This window comes from Corvus kubaryi, unplaced genomic scaffold (genome assembly GCF_017639235.1).
Source record: "Corvus kubaryi isolate FWS band 111438036 unplaced genomic scaffold, C.kubaryi_AGA036_p1.0 37382, whole genome shotgun sequence".
Classification (NCBI taxonomy): Eukaryota; Metazoa; Chordata; class Aves; order Passeriformes; family Corvidae; genus Corvus; species Corvus kubaryi.
Window position 1 is genome coordinate 6,141,297 of NW_024581124.1, and position 21,979 is coordinate 6,163,275.

A 21,979-nucleotide genomic window follows, 5' to 3' on the forward strand; every position below is an offset into this window, starting at 1 on the left:
GGGATAGCATTTTACTGAACATGAAAGGGGCCATTTGGCTGACTGGCTGCTGTTCTGGTTTCGGCAAGGGTAGATTCAGAATCAGATTTCTGGCTGTTAAAAAGTAGTTGATATGAGAAGATGTTACTGTTGACGTGAGGTGGTTGGAAGTTACAGTGTTTGCTACTGGAAAGTTCTCCTGCTGCTTTTTCTGCCTTTCCTTTGACTTTCGTTTTTGCTCTGGACACTATGGCAGGATGTCCAAAAGTTAACAGCTGACTGAATTTACCATGATTTTAGTCTATGGGAGAACTCCTGTCAGACTCATTTAGGCCACCACTTTCCTAGCAGGAGAACTCACTGCACGAGCCCATCAGAGGCAGTTTGTTCTCAGGGTAAAGGGAGAGTTACTCACAGATGGTTCTCCCCTTCTCCTCAGATTGCTTTGCAGATGCTGGAGAAAGCAGTGGTTCATGGACAGTGGCTCATGTTGCAGAACTGTCACCTTTTGGTGAAGTGGCTCATCCATCTGGAAAAGGCCCTGGAGAAAATTACAGAGCCTCACCCAGACTTTCGCCTCTGGCTGACCACTGACCCAACTAAGGGCTTCCCAGTTGGAATCCTGCAGAAGTCCTTAAAGGTGGGGAAAGCCCAGCCAGAGGGCATGGCCTGGCACTGGTACTCAGCAGAACAGGCTGGCTCTGGGAGGAGCCTGACCTGAGTGCAGCACACTGACCCAGGCTTATGAACTTGCTTTTTGTCTTTATGAAGCCAAATGCTTTTCTCATCATCTTGTTTATCTTACTGGGATGTTTCCTTTGGGTGAAAACTGTTCAGCAGTTTCAACAGCAATAACTGTTCTGTTATTTCAATGCAGAGGTTTATGAGTAAACCTGGAAATATGACAAATGGTCTTTAGATTTAAATGCTGCCACGAGTGAGGAGTATCTGGAGACAGAAATAGCCCTGTCAGCCCTGATGCTGCAGTGCAGAATCAAGGCCTGTGTCAGCCTGGCAGTGCCAGTGGAGCAGACATTGGAATAGGATAATGGTTTCCAGCTGCTACTTCAGGCTGCAGTGTTTATCACTAAAAGCTGAGCTGATTATTTTGAAGGCACAAGCCGTGATTCTGCCCTAATGTTCTTTTCTGTGGCTGCTTGACCACTGTTGTGGTGGCCTGTCCTGTAAACATGGTTATTTCATTTCACATCTGGAAAGCAGCGGCTCAGTGGCAGTGGCAGCTCTGGGCTGCTCTCCCACTCATCCTGCAGTGGGAAGGGAGCTGGAGCAGATCTTTAAGGCTGCAGATCTGCGCTTTGTGGGCCTTGCCAGGAGCAGTGAGAACTGAGGTTTTAGAGCCCTTTGAAAAAGCTGCCAGGAAGAAGCTCTGGCAGTTTGATCAGCAGTAAAGCCACATTGTTAAACCATCTTATTGTAGGGATATAAGACACACTAAAATGTGTAAAGTACTGGTATTTCAGTAAATTAGATCGTCAAGTATGAGAAATATTAATGTCTTGCCAATAACATGATTAATTCTAAAATAATATCAAGTTCTCTTTGCATATGTGTGCTTACCTTGATAAACTTGAAAAGGTCTGTTTCATGTCTTTACTTTAGAAAAAACCCCATATTTGATAGGCATTTGGAAAACTACTTAAAATGTCAAGCTTGCATTGTATAGCTTACTTTAATGTGATATATTTATAACTTATTTTCCTCAAGTTATCCAGTAATTGATGGCTTCCCTAATTATTTTGATAGGTTGTTACAGAACCACCTAATGGTCTGAAACTGAATATGAGAGCCACCTACTTCAAAATTCCCCAGGAAGCCTTAGAGCAGTGCCCACATCCTGCCTTTAAATCCTTAGTCTACGTCTTGGCATTTTTCCATGCTGTGGTTCAGGAGAGAAGGAAGTTTGGGAAGGTTGGCTGGAATGTACCATACGATTTTAATGAATCTGATTTCCAGGTAAGAAAACAATTGTAATGACTCTTATATTCTTGAGTAGCTCAATTACTTTTGAAAACACAGAATTTATCCAGCTTTAAACTTTCTCACAGCTAGATTTTGCTTAGTATATTTTTCTGCTTCTGTGGAGTCATGTAGACTCCTGATCTTCTGTAATGTCAATTTGGGATGCTAAAAATTAGATTCCTAATCCTTCATGTTTATATTGCCTCTCTCATGGGTTTCTTTTATTTAGAGGATTTATACATTTTAATTATTTCAGAAAGAAGTAATTGTCAGTTTTCAAACAAGAACTAGATTAAATAAAACCTATGAATATGTATATCTGATTTATGAATCTTATCTCACATGTTCCAACAAATTCATTAGGTGTGCATGGAAATCCTTAACACATACTTGACAAAAGCCTTTGAACAAAAGGATGATCAAATCCCTTGGAGCAGTCTCAAATATCTTATTGGGGAGGTGAGTGCTACAATGCCACAAAAATTCAGATAAATGAAGTTTCCTTTTTGCATGGGCTGCATCAAGTAAAGCTGGGAATCATGCCTGGGCAGGTTTGAAACTCCAGTGTAGCCCTGAGCAAGGGCTTAATCTCAGGGAATTAGGGCCACTGTGCAAACTGCACAACAGGGAGTGATGGTGCTTAATTAATTCTGAGAGAGTCCCTGGGACCCCGTGCTGGATGCTGTTGGCACGTGGAGTATCACTGGAGCTACACAAATGTGTGTTCTCAGAGCTGGTGCAGCTGCACTGCACTGGCAGCTGCTGCAGCATGAAATCCTGCAGGAAACTTACTTTGCAGCACTTGATCCCAGCTGGGCAGGAGCTGGTACCTCAGGAAGGTACCCTTGCACGCAAATCATCCAGACAGGTGATGAGGAGTGCCCAGAGCAGCTCTCTCCAGACCAAGGCCAAATATTTCCTGCCTGTCCCCTTGAGAGGGGGCTGGAGATGTCCTTGGGATCCATAAGGGAGACAGTGTTACACCACAGCCACTGCAAAAGCAAAGAGCATTTTTGACCTTTCAGTGATTTTTTGAAACGGTATTTTCTGCTCCGAAAGCCAGTGCTGTAACACTGATGTCACTGATTTATTTCTAGGTCATGTATGGTGGGCGTGCAATCGACAGCTTCGACCGGCGCATCCTGACCGTCTACATGGATGAGTACCTCGGGGATTTCCTATTTGACACATTCCAGGTGTTCCATTTTTATAAAAGCAACACAATTGATTATAAAATTCCAGCAGGGAAGGGAAAAGATGACTTTGTTGGTAAGAAATGCTTTTCCTGCTACATTAAAAAAAGAAGTCTGCTTCCAGTATGCACTGTCTCCATACATCGCTGCTGGGTGTGAGAAGTTGAACAGAACACCAGGCACTGCTGGTGTACGGACTGCAGAGTTATAATCCACTGCTTTACAGGAGCAGTCCTGTGGAATGTGAGCTTATCACTGAGCTCCTCAGGCGTTTTAAAAAAAAAAAACCCAATCCAAACCACAAAACCTCAGTAAAGCAGCATGGTAATTCTGTTAAGTGATATATAATATGTCTGTGGGGGAGTCTGTGTGTTTGTGTTAATTTGTGTTTATTTGATCTGTGCATTTCTCCAACACCAGCTTTAGCATTTTTTATTCAAGCAGAGCAATAGCAAAATTGCTGTGGTGTTCTGTGTTAAGAGAACCTGTATGCTTGTATTCCAGAGGCCATAGAAGCTCTGCCACTTTCCAACACCCCCGAGGTCCTGGGCCTTCACGCCAACGCTGAGATCGGGTATTACATGCAGGCAGTGCGGGGCATGTGGGCTCACCTGCTCGAGCTGCAGCCCCAGACTGGTGCGTGCCCTGTCTGAACTGGGTTTGTGAACAGGACATGTCGAGGGGCGAGTGCTGAGCCCTGGGGACAGTGACAGCAGCCCCTGTGTGGGGAGTGATCCGGGGGCTGTGTCCCGGCCTCGGGGAGCAGAGGGAGCGGGACAGTGGGAGCGAAGCCCTGCAGGGCTGGGCTGGGAGCGGCTCAACACCTGCCCAGAGGCACATGCAGGGCTCTTGGGCAAATGTCAGAGCAGCAGAGGGTGGGAGACTGATGCCAAAACTCAGCTCTCAACCTTCTCTCAGAAGATTCAGTACAGATTTAGTCTCATGAAATTTTTTTGGTTTCAGGTGAAACTGGTGCAGGAATTAGTAGAGATGAATATATTGCAAATGTTGCCAAGGATATAGAAAACAAATTACCTCAAGTATTCGATCTTGACCACATACGTAAAGGTTATGGAGTAAACATCTCCCCTACGACCGTGGTGCTGCTGCAGGAACTGGAACGCTTTAACAAGCTCATTGTTCGAATGGGAAAGTCGTTGGCTGAGCTACAACGTGTAAGTAAAATTACAGCAGCTCGATGGGACCAGCTGGCCTTTGCCTGCCCTCAGAACTCTTACCATCATTCCAGGCCTTGGCTGGGGAAGTTGGAATGAGCAGTGAACTGGATGATGTGGCTCAGGCTCTCTTCAACGGGCAGATTCCTGGGATCTGGCGGCGGCTGGCCCCTGACACACTCAAAACACTTGGAAACTGGATTATTTTCTTCAGAGATCGATATGACCAGTACACCAGATGGGTAAGCAAGTGCCTCCAGAAAGCTTTTTGTTTTGTTAACCTGCGTGATGTGCTGTGCAGGTTGGTGCAGAAGCCAGTGAACACTTCAGGTAAGTTCCTGAACTAGTGCTGTTATGGTTTAACTGGATGCAAGGCAGACTCACCGTGGCTCCTCTCAGAGCAGTGCAGGGCTGAGGACCAGGTGCTGCCCATCACTGTCTGTGGCTGCAGGTTAACGAGGGGGAGCCCGACGTGATGTGGCTGTCAGGCCTGCACATTCCTGAGTCCTACCTGACTGCTCTTGTTCAAGCCACCTGCAGGAAAAACAGGTGGCCCCTGGATCACTCCACCCTCTACACAGAGGTAACCAAGTACAGGACAGCAGAAGACATCACTGAAGGGCCCCTTCAGGGTAGGTGTTTTTCCAATTATTTGGCAAAAATAATAAAGTAGTTAACTGGTGAGAGAAAGAAAATCGCTTGGCACATTAAATTACTTTGGTTAAACCTTGGCAGGCATTTACTCTGGGTTTGCATTTCACAGTCCTCACGATTTCCAGCTGGGAAGTAGCTGGGTTCTGGTCCCTGCAGAGCCCCTGTGTGCATGAAGCACCATCTTCCCTGTTCAGCTCTTCCCACACACAGGAAGGGATTTGAACTTACACCTCCCCCTTGCTTGCTCCCTATATGTGTGTATATATATATATCTGTGTGTGTGTATACGTGTATATAAAGACACACTGATTTCTTTATGCCTAGAATATTACCAATCCCAACAGGCTTATAAAGATCTGTTTACACCACAAAAAATATATTGAAATGTACTTAAGCAAAAAGTACCTACAAATATGTATCATCTATTGTGTGAGTATCTCTTTATGAGGTCTCTATGACTAGCACTGCTCTGGTAACTAAATGTAACAAGGGTACAGGGGACAGCTAAGCAAGGCTCTGAGTACCAGCCCTGACTGGGAACAGAGGAGGAAAAAAGTCTCACTGTTTTTGTTAAATCTAAATGCTGTGCTTGGTATTTGTACCAGAACAACTGTCCCAACCCTTCACCTGCTCTCAGTGACCCAATGATCACACCCAGGGGAGTTACAAAGCTGTGACTTGGGCAATTGGAGGGGAGCAAATTGGATTTATTCCTACTACTATTTCTCATGTGTACTGCAACTGAGACAATTTAATTTGATTTCCTAATACAGCTGGATGATAAAAACAAAGCCCTCAGAAAACTGCACCCTGTGCAGCTGCAGTTTGAAATGCAGTGTATTTGTGGTGACTGTAGTGCCCAAAATAGGGATTGCAGGAACAGTCATCTTAAAGGGATCTTTTCTAGGAGCTCAGTTTACCCAAATGTTGCATCTTCTGCCTTCACAGGCTGCTATGTTTCTGGTCTGTTCCTGGAAGGAGCAGACTGGGACATAGAGCAGGGCTGCCTTATCCAGAGCAAGCCCCGTGTCCCAGTGGTGGAGCTGCCCATCCTGAAGATCATCCCCACGGAAGCAGACAGACTCAGACTCCAGGTAGGGCTCTTTACCTTCCTTCTGCTGGCACAGCTCCCCAGCTCCCAGGCCCTGCCTTCTCTGCCCAGCAGCTGGATTTTATCATTACCACTCCTGGATGAAGCACCTGGTCTAACACTTCTCCTTACACTACCCATCATTACAGTTTTTCTGTTCTAAGGGGATTGATGCATTTGTTGCCTCTTCAGGCACGCTGGGACAGGGATCTTGTGACACTCTTACACTCCCACTACTATTTCAATTACCTCCTATCCCCAGTTAATGACATAAAGAACATTTATATTTTCTGGGTATTGCATATTTAAGACCTCTAACGAAAAAAGTGAATTTCTGAAGCCAGCCCTCTCTCCTCGAGGCCCTTTTGTTTTCAGTTCCATGTAGCAGCTCAGGCACTGCTCAGTGTCGGCGCTGCCTCCGCTCTTTCAGAACACGCTGCGGACCCCGGTGTACACGACCTCCATGCGCCGCAATGCCATGGGCTTCGGCCTCGTCTTTGAAGCTGACCTTTACGCTGCAAAACACATTTCCCACTGGGTGCTCCAGGGTGTGTGTCTCACCCTGAACTCTGACTGACAGTTGGAAATAGGCACCATGTTCTTCCCTCAGAATCCAACCCTTCAGAGGTGCAGAGAAAAAACCCTCAACCCAGGAAGAGATTTGGCACCATGGGTGGCGTTGTGTTCACTTAGGCACACCTGACTTTAGTTACTATTAGCTTGGTTGTATTATACTCCCAATAAACATGTTTGAAGTATAAAGTGTTTTTTGTAATTTGTGTTTCCTTTTGGAAAGGCTCCAAGCTGGTCTGTGGATGCAAAGAGGGAGTAAGTTGGTCTCGCACACACAAAGACTAAAGTTTGCCTGGATGGTTGTAAGAAATGTCTTTAATTGCCCAAAGCATCACTTCTGCAGTGCCTGGAAGCCGTGCCTCCCACCAGCCTCCAACAAGTGGCAGGGTAGGTCACTCATACAACACATGACCATAAAAATATGGTGCCAACAACCAAAGCAACCAAACCTGCTGCTGGTTAATGCAATACATGTAAAAACAGTAAACCTCAGAGAAACAACCTTGCTTTAACCAACCCCTTTCTGGGAACACAGCTTTTCCCTATCCCTCCCCACCACTTGTGAAACAAATTCCTACCACAGAGCCAGCAAGGCGCGAGGCTGGGTGGGTCTGGGGCTTTGGGACAGCGAGTGACAGAGGGCACAGAGGGCGGGCACAGGTCAGAGCCTTGCCTGGGATCAGCCCTGCTGGAAGGGTCATGCTGCACGGGAGTCGAGCGGGACCACGGGTGGGAGAACAGCTCTGCCAGCCTGCCAGGGCCTTTGCCAGGGACGCTGACAGTGGTCCAAGGCTCTGGAGGGAGACACACACCAACACAGCTGCAGAAAAAGCTTATGAAGGGCAGACTACAGCTGGCGAGGGGAGGGGACAGGGCAAGCAGGGATCCTTCATCAGCTGTCACAGAGGATACACGTTCCAAATTTTTAAAGGCACATCATAAGCTTAGCAGCATTTGGGAGCCAGTGTTTCTTGCTGGTCCTACTCAGAGGCTGCAGACAAGAGTGAAGCAGAGGTGATCAGAATGTAAGAAAAATGGACAAATTCGTGCTCCTTTCCCAAAACTACATACCCTCCCAGTTCCTAGTATGCCTTTCTTTCCTAGAAAAAAATAATACAAAAAAGAATCAAGTAGTCTAACAGATGCTGGGTCTACCTGCTACTCACTAGAAAGGAATAGGGGAATCTGGGCAAGTGCAAGGCAAGTCCATCCCAATCCACAAGGACAGAAATCAAGGATGCCAGGTTCTCCTCTATGAATCTGTTACATCGCTTAAAACTAAATACTCACATTTTAGCGGGGCAGCTCAGGTTTCTAAGCTGGCAGCAGCCAGCACTGTCTGATGATGCCCAAAACAAGACTGTTTTTTAGGAAACAAAAATAATCCCTTTACAAAAAAAGTGCAGGTTAGAGCATAAAGAACCATTTCCATATTGGATAGCCAGTTACAGTTCCTCCCTGGAAAAGGAGCTCTGAGCCAGTATGGAAGGTGCTACAAGTGCAGTGTACTGACTAGCATAAAATGTGTCGTGAAGCCATTTGATTAAAAAAAAACCCCAAAACAATCCCCACAAACAACCCAGTGTTCATACTCTTCCTATTAGGGTCATTAACCCTTTAAATGGTGCTTCCCCCACCCATATTTTACTTAAAGCCACAAACCAAAGTATTTAGGATTAATCAAGTAGTGCTTGCTGGGACTCTGGGGATGTCCTTAGGTCATTAAAGTGAACGTACATGTGCCCAGCTTTCCGTGCTGCTGTGAGAGCGGCTGTGGCAGAGGTCAATGGTTGCTCTGGAGTGCTCACACACACATTAGAGACAAGAGAACCCCTGCCAGGTCAAATGTTAACAGCCGACACGTGTGGCTGCAGTGTGAGGGAGGGGTGTTCTCTCTAGGAGCGCTCACTAACGCAGCCCGTGCCTTTGTCCACATGTGCATTACACTAAATGGAGCAGCATGTGGAAGCAAGCGGTCAGGTTCCCCTGATTTGGCCACAGCATGGAGTGGTTATATACCTTGCCATATGAACACAGTCCTAGGAGGTTTCGTTAGAGCAAAATATATTAATGATGTACCCGGGAGGAGTTTGGCATGCATGGGGCATCAAAAGAAACTTCACCGCAGGTGCTATTTACCCTACAGGCTCACAGTGCATAACCAGCACAGAACAGCGCTTCCGTGGCGTGCTCAGACAGTTCTGTCTGTCCCCGAGTGCTTTCTGACCACTTTGCTTCCATGGACCTGATCCACTGCCAGCGTCTCCAGCTCCTGCTGCGGCTGGGCGGGCGCGGCGTGGTGGATGCGATGAGCGACCCCGATGTGCGCCTTGTGCGGCTTCTCGCGGGCGGGGCTGTGCGACTCGCCGGGCGCGCGATCCGACGGGATCGGTGGAATGACCAACGGCCGCTCCTTAATCAGATGCACCTCTGCCGTTTCCCTGGCCAACAGAAAGGGCGTGGGATCGGGCATGGCATCCACGGGCTCTCGCAGCACCAGCTTCCGGCTCTCCGACCCTATTCTGTAGGCCTCTTCGAACTCGGGGTTCAACGGTGTTGAGAGACTCTTCTTCATCCTGCGCCGCGGCGTCTCCGGCAGTTTGTCCTTGGGAGGGGACGGTTTGTAGCTGGACAGCACGGGGCTGCCAGACGGGGTCCCCTCTGAAGTCCCGGTGGCACTCATCAGCTTCTTCTTCGCCGCATGCAGCTGAGAGGTCAGATAGGCAATCGTGCTCGCTCTCTGCTCCAGTTCACTGGACAACATATTGAGCTTATGGCTTTTCATTTTTAACTCTTCCAAGTACTTCTTTTCTCTTTCTTTAATAGTATTTTCCAGCACCATTATCATTGCATTCTTTTGCTCAAGTTCTTTCAACAATTCACTATTTTCGGCCTCTTTGATTTTCAGCTGAGCTTCAAGATCTTTGCACTTACTTTTGAGTTCATCACTTCGTGAACCACCACTTTCTAGAACATGAGAAGCAGAAGTGTTTTAAGTTAACAACAGCCACTATGTAAAACAGTGCAATAGGGTTCCTCTTGCTATCCCTAAGAGGAATCCAAAGGACTAACTTCAGCTAATACCCATCCCACACCATCCCTGATCCAGGGGGTTAATCTCAAGGAGTTATATTATTCCTGCTCTTCACTTGTTGTTAACACAATACATACAAAACAACTAGGATCTAGTGTACACACACACACACACATATATATATATAAATAAAAGCTTTGTGGTTAATTACAGCACCAAGTCAGCCAAGTTTTAAAAATAGTCTCACTCTTCTGCCCCTAAAATTTGTGTCCTGTGTTCCCATATAGCAAGCAGGGAACTGACTGTCTAGTGGAGTCAGCAGCTCCAGGTGCTATTCCTGGCTCTTTCACAGATTTCCTGTGTGACCTTGGTAAAGAACTTCTGACATTTACTTCATAAATAACTAAGTTTGGAGAGTAGAAAAGAAAATACAAACATTGAAAAAGATTAGTAAATTGCACATGAACATTAAAAGAAAAATGCCATGTATTCCTTACCTGACAAGTCTGAACTCTTTACAGTCAGCTCATAGGTTAAATCTGAGGAGAAAAAGTTGTTTATTTTTGTTAGAACATCACCATGGAGCCCATACATCACCTGGTGAGCAGATTTACAATGACAGACTTCAGTAAATATCAATTAACTCTTCCCACAGCCCAAAGCAAGAACAGGAGATTCACTATAAATTAGCAAATGTGTAAAACAACCGCATTATCAGCTTTTTGAAGAAAAAAAAGAAAAAAATCTTGGCTTTGATCAGCCAGTTTGCCACGAGATACAAACTGAAAGCCCTAAAGCCACGCTGCTAGTGGGCTTTGCTGCTGAGGTTTCACTGCTGAAGTGGGGAGCAGTCACTCCAAGGAAGGAGGTACCTGTGCAGTGCTGCTGCAGGCGGCGCAGCTCGGCGTGCAGCCCCTTCAGGGTGTTGGCGTGTTCCCGCTGCAGGAACAGCAGGTTCTTCTGGGCACTCTGCAGTTGGTTCTCCAGGGTTGAGGTGGCCATCCTGACCCTGCCAGGGAACAGACATGCAATTGTGACGGTGACTTACCTTGCACATACAGGGATCCTCCCTCTGCAGCCAGATGAGCAGAAATGGCTGAATTCTACTGGTAATGCATTGACTGATGTGTGAACATCAAATGCCACAAAAGGTTTTTCCGCTTCAGGACTACTTTGATTACCAGTGCTCTAAGTTCATCAAAAGCCTAATTATACCGTAGGCTGGAGCAGGGAACTCATTTGTTTGGAGTTAACACATTTAAAGGATTAACTTCAGACAGTCTAAGTCATTAATCCTGTTACAAATTAAAAGCAGAGTTCTGAGGAATGGGCTATTGTGTCTGTCTTGCTGAGGGTTTCCACTTACCTCCAGGGACACAGGGATTGGTAAAATCCTTGGCAAGAACAAGGAAGAAAGCACTAAAATGCAGCAGCTCTAAGGAAAAAAGGCAAAGGAGGGTTCTGAGCACAGCCAGGCTGGTGGCACTGCCATGGATGTGGCTGCCATGGGTGCCTGAACTGAGATGTGGGTGCTGGGACCAGCACGAGGGAAACTCTGGCTGCTCAGGTTTCCTCAACACGGGGCCCAACAGCACAGAACAAGACAAGGACAATGCTTCACTCAAAGAGAAAACAAACAGATTTTTCTTGCTCAGGTTACGAGTACATGGAAACCTGTTACACTGCTGGGTTTCCCTTACACAACAGCCTTGTAAAAGTAGGCCTTGGCTACAGCAGTGCTCTCACTCAAAGACAGACACAGTTAACTGTATGATGCTGACATCCTTGACATCCTTGAAGACCCCTGTGCTGCCGGTGTTAGGAGTGGTCCTGATAAGGCAACAATGGACACAGTAGGAAAGGCTAAATTCTGTTACATGCATAGAAACCATTACAGCAATTAGGTTACAAGGATAAGTGAAGAGTCAGGAATCCTGTTGCCGGGACAACCACCTGCAGTGGCACTGCAACCATGCCTGGAATTATGGGACCACACATTGAGCACAAGATGGACCTCAACGGGTTTGCTTTGGCATGGTAAGTGTTCTCCATTGGGACTCTTTGCTATGTAGTTTTATGATGAGAATTTGTTTCTACCAGTTTAAAATTGGTAGAGCATAAGCTCAGAGCAAGTGACACACTTTTGTTATTCCTAAACATATCACAGCCCTGCGTTTAAATTTACACTTTTATTCCCCAAAAGAACACCAGACTTGGTGCTCCTGCATCTTGGTGACGCACTAAAGCACCTGGGGATGTGGTGTGGAAATCACACACACAGAGCCCTGCTGGTTTCATCTGTGACCTGAACTGACATCATCTTCTACTGACTTAACCCTACAGAAACAAATATCTGATTGTAAAAAAATAAAAGTGTGTGAAAGATATTAAGAAATCCACTTCTGTGCAGGGGCCAAACAGCCTGGTTACCTTGTAACAGAGATCAAAGATTAAGTTCAATGCCCAAGAATATAGGTAGCAGTGCCAACTCTGCTTTGTTGAGTGAATGGGTCGTTTCACAATCACCATCGTTAGCAAACAACCAAAAATTACAGACCAAACACATTCTAAAAAGGGATTTCTAGGGTGGTTTAACAAATTTTGCAACACACCATCACTGGCAGCCCCTCATGGCCACAGCGCTGGGAGGGCTGTTGGAAGGGGGACTGCACAGTTGCAGCAATTACTGTGGAGCACCATGCACTCTGAGGAGTGAAGGTATCTCAGCTGTGATACATTTTCAAAGTGACATCCTCTTGCGTGCAAAGCTGACATCAGACAGACGGGAGCTTTACTGAATCATCCCATTTCTTCAGTGTTCACTCTCCTCTGATCGACTGAGCACAACAGCAGGATAAAGCCACAGCTGGAGCTCTCACTGTGTGGGACACCGAGGCTCAGAAGGGATTCTTTATCGAGGAATGTATTTTCCAAAAGAAACCCTAAGCTGTGACAGGAGTAGGTGGAAGAACAGCCTCCGCACAATACCCGAGCTCTGTTCTCACAATGGGTATTAATGGTGGCTTTACACCTGTAACCATAACCCTAACAGGAAAATACTTCCCTGAATAGGAAAATACTTCATCACCTGCAACAGACAGTAAGTGTTCATAGCTCAGTCCTTGCAAATAAACACGTTCATTAAAAACCAGTTTCTAAATGTTCAAAAAAACCAGAACAGGGCTCTCACTATTAATCTCCTCGATTGCTTTTTCACTTTGATCTCCTGCATCTGAAAGATCACACCAGGATTACCTGCTCTGAAGAAAACAAATATAATCAGAGGCGAGTGAGTGTTACAGGCTTAGGAAGAAAATAAAACAACCAGAGTTGTTGCACCAGAGCATCATCTTCCCTGCAGCAGCAGTAAGTTAATCAGTGAGATCAATTAAATCAACCCACGATGAGTTTTAGCTGCAGCCCCTCTGCACTAAGTAGTTTCCCACAACCCTCTGCAGCCTTTTTGTGCTTCTCCTCCTCACAGCAGCCTGGTTTTCTGCCTGTCCTCTCTCCTTCTCTTCAAGGGAAAGGGAAGGCCAGCGAGGTGAAGCCACAGCCTCCATGGATGTGTGGGCAGCAGATCCAGCTCCAAACCCACTCACCCACCCACTCAGGCCTTTTTACACAGCACAGCACTGTGAGATCTGTGCTCTGGGAAACAGACAAAACCATCTACTGTAAAACCAGGGAAAGTGTCCTGCACAGACAGTCGCTATACAAAGAGACACAGATTTGCTTTGAAATCTGCACAAATTAGTTTTAACAACAATATATATCAAGGCACTATTAATTTTACAGCAAATCTTAGAACACATAATTAGACCTAATATTATTCAAGTCTGAGATTTGGATTAAATGGATTCCAACTGAATATGCATTACCTGTCAACCAAGCTCAGTTGCAAAATATTAAAAATGTTTTTGATTGCTTTTTCAGCCAAACATTTCTATCACAAATTCTAGTGTCATATTTGTCAGCAGCTCATAGGAGACAATGCAAAGTGAGACCCACTGACCTGTGCAATCAGCCCAAACATTTTTAAATTGGGAGAAGACGCAGGAGATAATGAAAAGGAAACAAATATAATGAAAAAGAAATAAAAATTTGTTTTAGTACAAGTCAGTGAACATTTTCCCACGACTTCCCTCCGCAGACCCTTTCACTTAGTTCCAGGGAGGCTGCTTAGTGGGATTTAGAGCTGCTCCCAGCTCCTTAACAATATTCAACACACTGCATGTTGTGTGAAGAGCCACAACTCACATCCAAAAACTGCTCCCATGGGCAGCTGAGATCTGACAGAAAAGGGTCTTGGGAGGGGTCAGGCTAAAAAAATTTAAAAATCTAATTAAAAAAAGAAAAATCTATTCAGGTGCATCTCCCATTGGGGTTTCCAAGAGGGAATCCGATAAAGCAGGCCTGGGATTGCACTAAGCTGATTTCATCTCAGGCTCTCTGAAACAAGAAGGTCAAAAACCACAAGAGAAACAGCAAAATGGAGAAGTCAGTGGTGCCCTTTACAGCCCAGAGGAACAATCTCCACCTCCCACCATGGAAACTGGTGGGACAAGCTCTCCAAGCAACCAGGCTCTGGCTGGTCCTGGGAGATAAATGACACCAGTGCTGGGAAGTACACTGTGACTGCATACACGGCACAAAGTTATGTCACTATGGTTTTTCCCCCCTTCCCCTTTGTCTCCAAACAAAAAAAACGTTTGCTATGTTCTTACACAGAAGGAACTGTGCAATGCAGGGCTTGGCAAAGTCCCCTGGGAAGGCACACAGCATTCGGAAAGGGTGACAGCACACTAAAGGGACACTGCAGTGTCCAGAGGGGATGGTGAGGGTGACACAGCTCCTCTTTGGCAGCAGGACTGGCCCCGACACCAAGTGTCCACCCTGTCAGCACCAGAGGCTTTGTGCAGATGGTGCACTACATTCCACCCTTCAAACATCTGCAATTTCTCATTTCTCAGGACCACCACACCACCAAATGTTTCTTTATATAGCTCAGAGATTGAGCCTCAACTCCTCCAAACAATGGATTCACAATTTCTCTTTAATATAGTCAAGGAGGAAGAAATGGAATGAGTCAAACAGAATTCCCTTGGGAACATTAAGTACAACACTTTCATCACGACAGCATCTACCTAAGCCATCATCTTCCAGCAAAGCAGAGAAGGTAACTTCAATTACCATTCCCATAAGCTCACCTTAAAACGGAACCGTTCTGTCTCTTCAGAAGTGCACGTTCTCTTCAAAAGGGAACACACACACACAAAATCTTATATGGAAAAGGAAAAAATATTAAACAGGAGCTTTCAAAATGCAACCTAATCACATGCTCACCATAAACAGTCACTAACATTTTAACAGCCACATCTTGCCTTGCAGAGGATGTGCAGGCTCCAGGCCTTTTTGGCTCTTAAGCATTTGGAGAGAGTTCAAAATGTTTCAAGGCAACAAGCATCTGGCTGCGTATCAGATGCCTTTGCACAAAATCAGAGCATCTCTATACCCCGCTGCAAGATAGGAGGAGGGAAATGCTAATCTCTGACCTTAGACACGAGTCCAAAGGATGGAACAAAGCCCAAACAACATTTTCATTCCTGTTTGGTATCCACCAAACAGAACACAATAACCTCCTTTTACGTGGATGGGGTGACCATCACCTGAGAAGCTGCTTTAGCTCCCTGCCAACTCATATCCTTGAAATATATATGGGCAGACATTTTCCTCTCAACTGCTCTCTGGCCAGTGCCCCCTCAAAATGGAACAAAAGCTGCCAAAATGTAATTTGTTTGCTATACAAAGTACAGTTTCAAGAACTAGGTAAGGACAGTGGATTCCTCTTGTAAGAGCCTCCAAAGTTTTAGCCAGACCCCATTTCAAAGATTGCCACTGAACTGACCAAACTTATCTAAACAACACAGCTCTAATGCTGAAATTACCGACAGTCACTTTGCTGTTCTTTGCTTAGATCAGCTCTCCATCTCCGAGACATAATGCCATCCCCAAAGTGTTTGCTCAGCTCCTTTCAAAGGACGTAATAAAGGAGACCCTGCAGCCCCCACAGCCAACTCAAGGCTTTGCTCTCTTTCTGCTTGGACATTTGCATGAAGTTCCCCACAAACCGATTCTATGACACCATTACACCTCTACTAAAGCAGATCCAGCAATAATACAGCTTAGTGACAAACTCTTCCACAGTATCAGATTTCTGCTCACCCCTCATTCATCCGTACATCAGACTAAGCCAGTTCAACGAGTCCAGTGTTGCTAAAGTCAAGCTTTTCAGACAATACACTCAGCCTACACATCCACTTCTGGACATTCCTCCCCTTCTCCAGTGCTCCCTTATCAGTAACGAGTACCTCTTGCAGCAGCACCTCTTTCCCCCTCCTCCTCAGCCTTCTGCATTAAAATATAACAATGCTTCCACATCATTATTGACCCAGTAACTTGTTCTCATATTCTTTTCGTTTGTGTGTTTTAAACCCAGCAGAATTAGTAGTTCTCTCCTGGAGACAATGGAGGGGAAGAAGGAACTGTGCCACTGTCCTCCCAGAGGAAGGACATGATTTCGCTTTCTCAGCTCCTTTTCCATTTCTACTGCTTTTGATGGTATTTTACTCAGTAGTTTCTCTGTCTGACTTTCCCATCATTTTCTGATCAGAGACTGTGCAAACTCTTTTACAGTTAATCTCTGAAAGCCCTGCAAGCACATATTTTAGCATTTTAGTATGAAGATGACTTTTTGTTACTCCTACAGCAGCTGGTACAGCAGCAGGAAGAATAACTGAGTGGACACCATCCTGGTAGCAATGATTTAATTTTGGATGCTCCAAAGGAACCAGCTGGTACTTTTGTACAGAACTCACTGACTGCCTACGTGTCTGACTGTGTACCTGGAGTCAAGAATAGTTCATGTGGTGTTTCCTCTGTCCTTGAGACCACCCAACCCCAGAGCTGTCACAATGAAAGAGACTAAAAGGAATCAGATGTTAAAATCACTACTGTGACAGAGACTGTTAGAGAACCCAATCAAATGGTCCTGCAGTGGCATTTCATCCAGACACAGTTATTGTGACCAATACCAGGGTGTGCAAAGCTATGGCTGTACAGCTGTCAGGAACAAACACCTTACTCTGGCAGGAAGCTTTGAAAATTATCTAATTTGGGCCTAATTCACTTTAGGGAAACAAAGAAGGTGTCATCTAAATGACACTGACTACTTCAAAAGAACCCCTTTAACAATGATGAAGTGACAATAAAAGCAAGACTACATCGTCATGTAGAGGAACAGGCTGCATCTCTTCTGCTCTCTAGGACATGCTCCTAAAGAATGGCTCTTCTATTTTATTCACCCCTTCATTCCGAGGATAAAATAGTTTGTTACTGTAATATAACCTCTGCCAAAGCCACAGAATGCAAACTGCACCTCAATCACAACCAGGCAGTCACAATATTGCAAAGACAAGTTAGTCTTTCTAGTAAACCAAATTCTTTTCTCAGAAGAATGACAAGAAAATTAATAATCAGTTCTCCCAGACTAACACAATATCAATGTTACATATAAACCTGAGCCTGATTCTATTCTTTCCAAAGTCATTAAGAAAGTTCTCCAGCTTCAGTTAAAGCTGAATCAGGACTTAAGGTGGGCTGTGGGTGGTTTTGATATAAGGATCTGTTAAGTATAACTCAAAATTCATGCTTAGAAATCACACTATACTACAGTATAGAACAGTCACAGGCTGTTTTCACATATCAAATACTCACTTACGAACACTGCATGTCCTCTTTTAATTTTGTCCTAAACGATCAAAAATGTGTGAATTGCACCAGAAACTGAAGAAAATGTATTTGTGCAATATAAAAATTTGCCCTTTCTGAAGCCTGCTGAAACACAAACCAAAAAAATTACTAAGCTGGTTTCACATAACCAGCTTGGCTGGACCTTTTTGCTCTCCCTAACACGATAAAAACCCACCACCACACAGACATGCAACCATTTCACCACCCAGCCCAGACACGACTTTGTCTCACCCATCTCACTCACATACACCGAACAAGAATTTAGTGCTGCATTTCTGAAATGCTCCAGAATCACCTTCCTGGTCGTTCAGTGAACCAGGTCAGGGAACTGGTGCAGCTGAAAACAAACCCATTCTGCCACTGGCTGCTTTCAGGTGATGGGTTCACTGTGCAGCACTGTAGATGCCTGGGGAAGGTGAAAAAAATAAAAATAAAAAATAGAATCTGTAAGCAGGTCAGGGGGGTGGTACAGGCAGAATTGCTTCCTGCAGCAACGCCAGCTCCAAGCACTTGCCTGAGCTTGAGCTCCTACTGCATGAACTGCAGAAATTATGATTTTCAGAGCTTACCTGGAATATTTGTGAAACACAGCAGAAGGCACTGAAGCCTTACAGCAAGCTAAAGAAATCTGTCCTGGGAGATCATTTACAGAGAGCAGCTCTTGTAACAGCAACTCTACAGAACTGCACAACCATTTCCAGGCAAGTGTAACAGGCTGAGGAGGTGCTCTTCTCTAATGCATTCTGTGATGCTGTTTCATAAGGCATTGATTTTTATTATTTTAGAACAGCAGCTATGATCAAACACACAAAAATTGGTCTCCACTTTGCTAAAGGTTTTGAGAGCTGCTGATGAAGGAAATCTGGTAGTGGCCATGACCTATGTCCAAGTCCTTTCTTAAGCAAGATTTTTTTTTTTGGCGTCAAATAGAATGCCAAGACAAAGGGTTCCAAAGAGAACTGCTATATACCCTCACTTCCATAACCCAGGTATCTCAAACTGAGACAGTAAAGCTACACACAGCTTAAATCAAGCTTTCCTGAGGCTGGAAAGGAAACAAGAAGACACATTTCTATTACAAAGGGAACCTGCCGGTTCTGACATCATTCTCACGGTTTTTCCACACAGATGGACTCTTCCCGAGCTCGACACCTCTGCTCCACAGAAATGCGATCTGCTGTGCCTTTTGTGCCCTCCCTCTGGGCATGGAGTCGGATTACAGGGAGCTACTGTTCCCTGGCATATTTTCAGCCTTTCTGGAGACAGCTACCATTCTGTTCACGGAGAAGCCATGACATTTAACAGTTTTCAGTCCAGCACTGTTTTTTTTAAACCCCATCTCTCAATCAAATAATTAAAGTCAACAAGGAGCAACGTATTTTAGCATTTTAAATACAAAGCAAAGGTATCCTCGGAGCGAAATGAGAAGAAACGTGCTCCCCAATAGCAGGAAAGAAATAGCAATCCAAAGAAAAGCGTTTTTCAGTGATTATTTAGAACCACCCAAACAGCTTGCAGAAGTTCCAATACACTCTGAAAACATCAGTTTCAGCAATATTTTTCATGCCTCTAACGTCTAGTGGTAAATAAATTATTGTTCCCATTTATAGTACCGTAGTCTTTAACATCACCAGGAGAAATGAGCTGGTAGATAACTGTAAAACATTATTAAGCAAAATCATTTACTGCTCACGTGGAGATAGACTAACACCCATTATCACACCGCTGGACATCCTGGTTTAGAGGAAGATATTTTTTCCATCACTTAACAATGAGCACAGAGACAAATCAGGCCCACATTCACTGACAATACTACAGCCAGGCAGGTAAAGGTGAAGGAACAGAGGTGAAGGAACAGCAGGTGGTAACCAGGGGTTAACATTCCAACTCAGCTCCACTCATTTCCCATCTTCATGTGCTCTTCGGATTCATTCGATTCATGCACAAGAGCAGAGAGGAGGGTTCGTCTCGGCAGAGGAAAGCAGAGCCCTGGTGATAGGGTTTGTGCCAGAACAAAGGGCATCCTCCCACCTGAGCCCCACCCAGGCCGTGGGCAGGGGCCCCGCACCGCTGTTCCCAGGGAGGCTCCGGCTCTGGCAGACCCTTCAGGGAGTCCTGGCTCTGTTACACAATGGGCTCACTGCAGCAGCCCGCTGGCCGCGCTCGCTCGGGACAGAGTTGTTGTGGCTGTGCTGTCGGATGTGTCACAGCCACTCCTGTTCCCCCTGTGCCGCAGGAGGCCAGAGCACAGACCTGCCAGGCACCTCTTTCCTCAACACCAACACCCTTACATTTTCCTTTTGGTGGCTTTGCTTTCCAAACCAGCAAAAAAAAAAACCTATGTCCCATACTCAACTTTTTCCCCTCATCAACTTATCTGACTGCTGAATTTTCAGTGAAGTGCTGCTCAACTAAACCCATCACTTTTAGTTACTGACAGACACATATACATAAATATGCACAGAAAGTATCACTTGCCAGCAAAAAAATTCTTCAGCATTATGAATTTTCAGAAAGATGATGTCTGTTCTCACTATAAAATAAACTACAACCTGCTACCTTTTTTTAAACTTTACTATGAAAAATTAAGTTAAACATGCGTAAAAAGATTAGTAGTAATCTGTTTATCCAATATAAAAACAATAATTCACAGTTTTGCTACTTTAAATCACTGTTTTTAAAGTCACAGAACAGAAATGAAATGCCTAAAAATTAAAATTGCACTCACTCTATTATGCTGTTTATAATGCTCAATAAATATTTTATTTTACTTTACATTCTGGTCCACGTTCTGCCGTAATAGCATTGGGGAGTTTGTGTTCTGCCTCCTGCAGTTAAAGGACTGACTAATGTGGTAGATCTGGATGAAGAAATATATTGCCCTTAACACCTACAGCCTCTTGAATTAGGGCCCACTAAGGAACAGTGGAATTTTTGTAACAAAATACATTAAAAAAATAATTTGAAAGCATGCAGCTGTATCTGAAATCCAGTGTAAAGGAAACAACTGTAAGGAATGAAATTATTGCTGTTCTACAGTTTGCAACAGCTACTGGACTGGAAACTGCTAAGAGTATCTGGATTAGTCATGAGACCTTCATCTTTTCTAAGGAGATGAGGGAGGAAACTTTACAGATATATTAAGCAGAAGTACAACAATAGGATGAAAACAAGTGGTTATGCATCAGTTTAGCCAGCTGATACTTTGCTCTTTTATGACCTTCCAGCCTTTGTTGTTTCACTAAAAATGACTGCTGGAGCCTCAGCACAACCAAAAGCTTGAAAAATCAACAATATTACAAGTCAGCCTTGATCTGTGTATAAAGCACTTGCTTTAAATTGTCAAACCAAAAAGCATTGTGCGTTTAAGAGCATAAATGTCAGTCTCCCAGTGGCTCAGTCGTAGTAACGCACTACAGAATTGCATTCACTAATGAGCAAATTATACGGGAAAAGGCACTGTATTTACAGTCACATCCATTTGTCTTTCATTTTTTAATTAAGGAGTATAATTGGTACTGCAAAAGCTCAATATAGCTTTTTAAGTGTAAGCATCTTACCATCTAAGTAAAGCCAACAAGTACCCTGGATGCTTCCTATGCACCTGCAATGCAGATCAAAACAGACAATTCCACCCCCAGGGCTGCCTCAGCTTCTATTCACATTTACCTTCACTGTCTCAACCTTACCCAATTTAATAAGGTGGGCTCAGGTGCATTCCATTGCTGTCCAGGGTGGGAAGGGCCCCTCCTTCCTCTCTGTTGTCCCACCCCATGTCCTGCGTAGGGAAACTGCGTCTGGAAGCATCTCCATGTCTGAAGACGCCCTGCACTTCTCTGCTGCCATTTCCACAGACGACAGGCATTCTCCTCCACAGGAAAAACCTCCTCCTCTCACACGAAGGTTATTCCCTACCCACTCCAAAATGTACACAATCCATCCGTCCAGCCCTTTTCCGGCCCTGTGTTACTCATGAAAACGACACCGTTGTCACTTTGTAAAGTGAAAAGGTGCGACGCAAAAGGCGCCTGGGAAGGATGCAGGAGGATGCGGTGCGAAACCTGCCCCGGTGGGTGCGGGCGGCTGCAGCGGCCCCACCGAAGCCTGAGCTGGGCAGGGGGAGGCGATGGGCGGCCGCTCTCCTGCTCTGGGGCACATCCCAAACAGAAATACAGACTCGTCCTTGCCCCCGAGCCAGCACAAACGGGAAGACCAGGGGGGTACAGCGAGATGCAGGGCAGCTCCTTCATGCCCTGTGCTCCGGTGGCCAGAAAAGGGCCCTGGATGCTCTCAGGAGCGCGCAGGAAGCGCTCTGGTCCAGCGCCAGCGCCCGGCGCACCGGCCCGGAGCCGCCCTGCGCGCACCCGCCGCGCCGTTCGCTGCCCCGCAACGGCCGCCCCGGCCCCGGGGGGCTCCGACCGGGCCTCGGGAGCGGCTGATCGCGCCCCGCCGCCGGGGCACCTCCCCCCAGCCGAGGCGCGGCTCCTCC

At 45.5% G+C, this 21,979-nt stretch overlaps 2 protein-coding genes across 4 annotated transcripts in view; one reads left to right on the forward strand and one right to left on the reverse strand.

The window, feature by feature from the left end:
- The window catches only part of DNAH10 (dynein axonemal heavy chain 10), a 51,665-nt gene extending 44,742 nt beyond the window's left edge, over positions 1 to 6,923 (forward strand). Inside the window, exons 68-77 of one of the 3 annotated variants that reach the window (XM_042034855.1) lie at positions 419 to 619; positions 1,744 to 1,953; positions 2,323 to 2,418; positions 3,057 to 3,228; positions 3,657 to 3,788; positions 4,116 to 4,327; positions 4,402 to 4,569; positions 4,779 to 4,959; positions 5,930 to 6,075; positions 6,868 to 6,923. In XM_042034855.1, the coding sequence (XP_041890789.1) occupies positions 419 to 619; positions 1,744 to 1,953; positions 2,323 to 2,418; positions 3,057 to 3,228; positions 3,657 to 3,788; positions 4,116 to 4,327; positions 4,402 to 4,569; positions 4,779 to 4,959; positions 5,930 to 6,075; positions 6,868 to 6,903 (1,554 nt within the window). In that variant the 3' untranslated portion in view covers positions 6,904 to 6,923. Of the gene's footprint in view, positions 1 to 418; positions 620 to 1,743; positions 1,954 to 2,322; positions 2,419 to 3,056; positions 3,229 to 3,656; positions 3,789 to 4,115; positions 4,328 to 4,401; positions 4,570 to 4,778; positions 4,960 to 5,929; positions 6,076 to 6,501; positions 6,834 to 6,867 lie in introns of those variants that run through there. The other 2 variants (XM_042034854.1, XM_042034858.1) reach the window with 2 other exon arrangements.
- Positions 6,924 to 6,941: 18 nt separating this feature from the next.
- CCDC92 (coiled-coil domain containing 92) lies at positions 6,942 to 14,866 on the reverse strand. Its single transcript, XM_042034859.1, has 3 exons — positions 10,551 to 14,866; positions 10,176 to 10,217; positions 6,942 to 9,611 (listed from the first exon to the last, which is right to left on the reverse strand). Exons 1-3 carry the CDS (start codon positions 10,678 to 10,680, stop codon positions 8,836 to 8,838), a joined length of 948 nt encoding a protein of 315 aa, XP_041890793.1. The 5' UTR covers positions 10,681 to 14,866; the 3' UTR covers positions 6,942 to 8,835.
- Positions 14,867 to 21,979: the final 7,113 nt, after the last annotated feature.

What these genes read in the sequence shown, in the direction of transcription:
- CCDC92 (XM_042034859.1), bottom strand. Translation starts at nt 10,680, where the DNA reads ATGGCCACCTCAACCCTGGAGAACCAACTGCAGAGTGCCCAGAAGAAC. An exon ending in CCTGCAGCAGCACTGCACAG is followed by an intron (nt 10,218 to 10,550) that starts GTACCTCCTTCC and finishes TTTTCTCCTCAG; the next exon opens with ATTTAACCTATGAGCTGACT. An exon ending in AAAGAGTTCAGACTTGTCAG is followed by an intron (nt 9,612 to 10,175) that starts GTAAGGAATACA and finishes CTCATGTTCTAG; the next exon opens with AAAGTGGTGGTTCACGAAGT.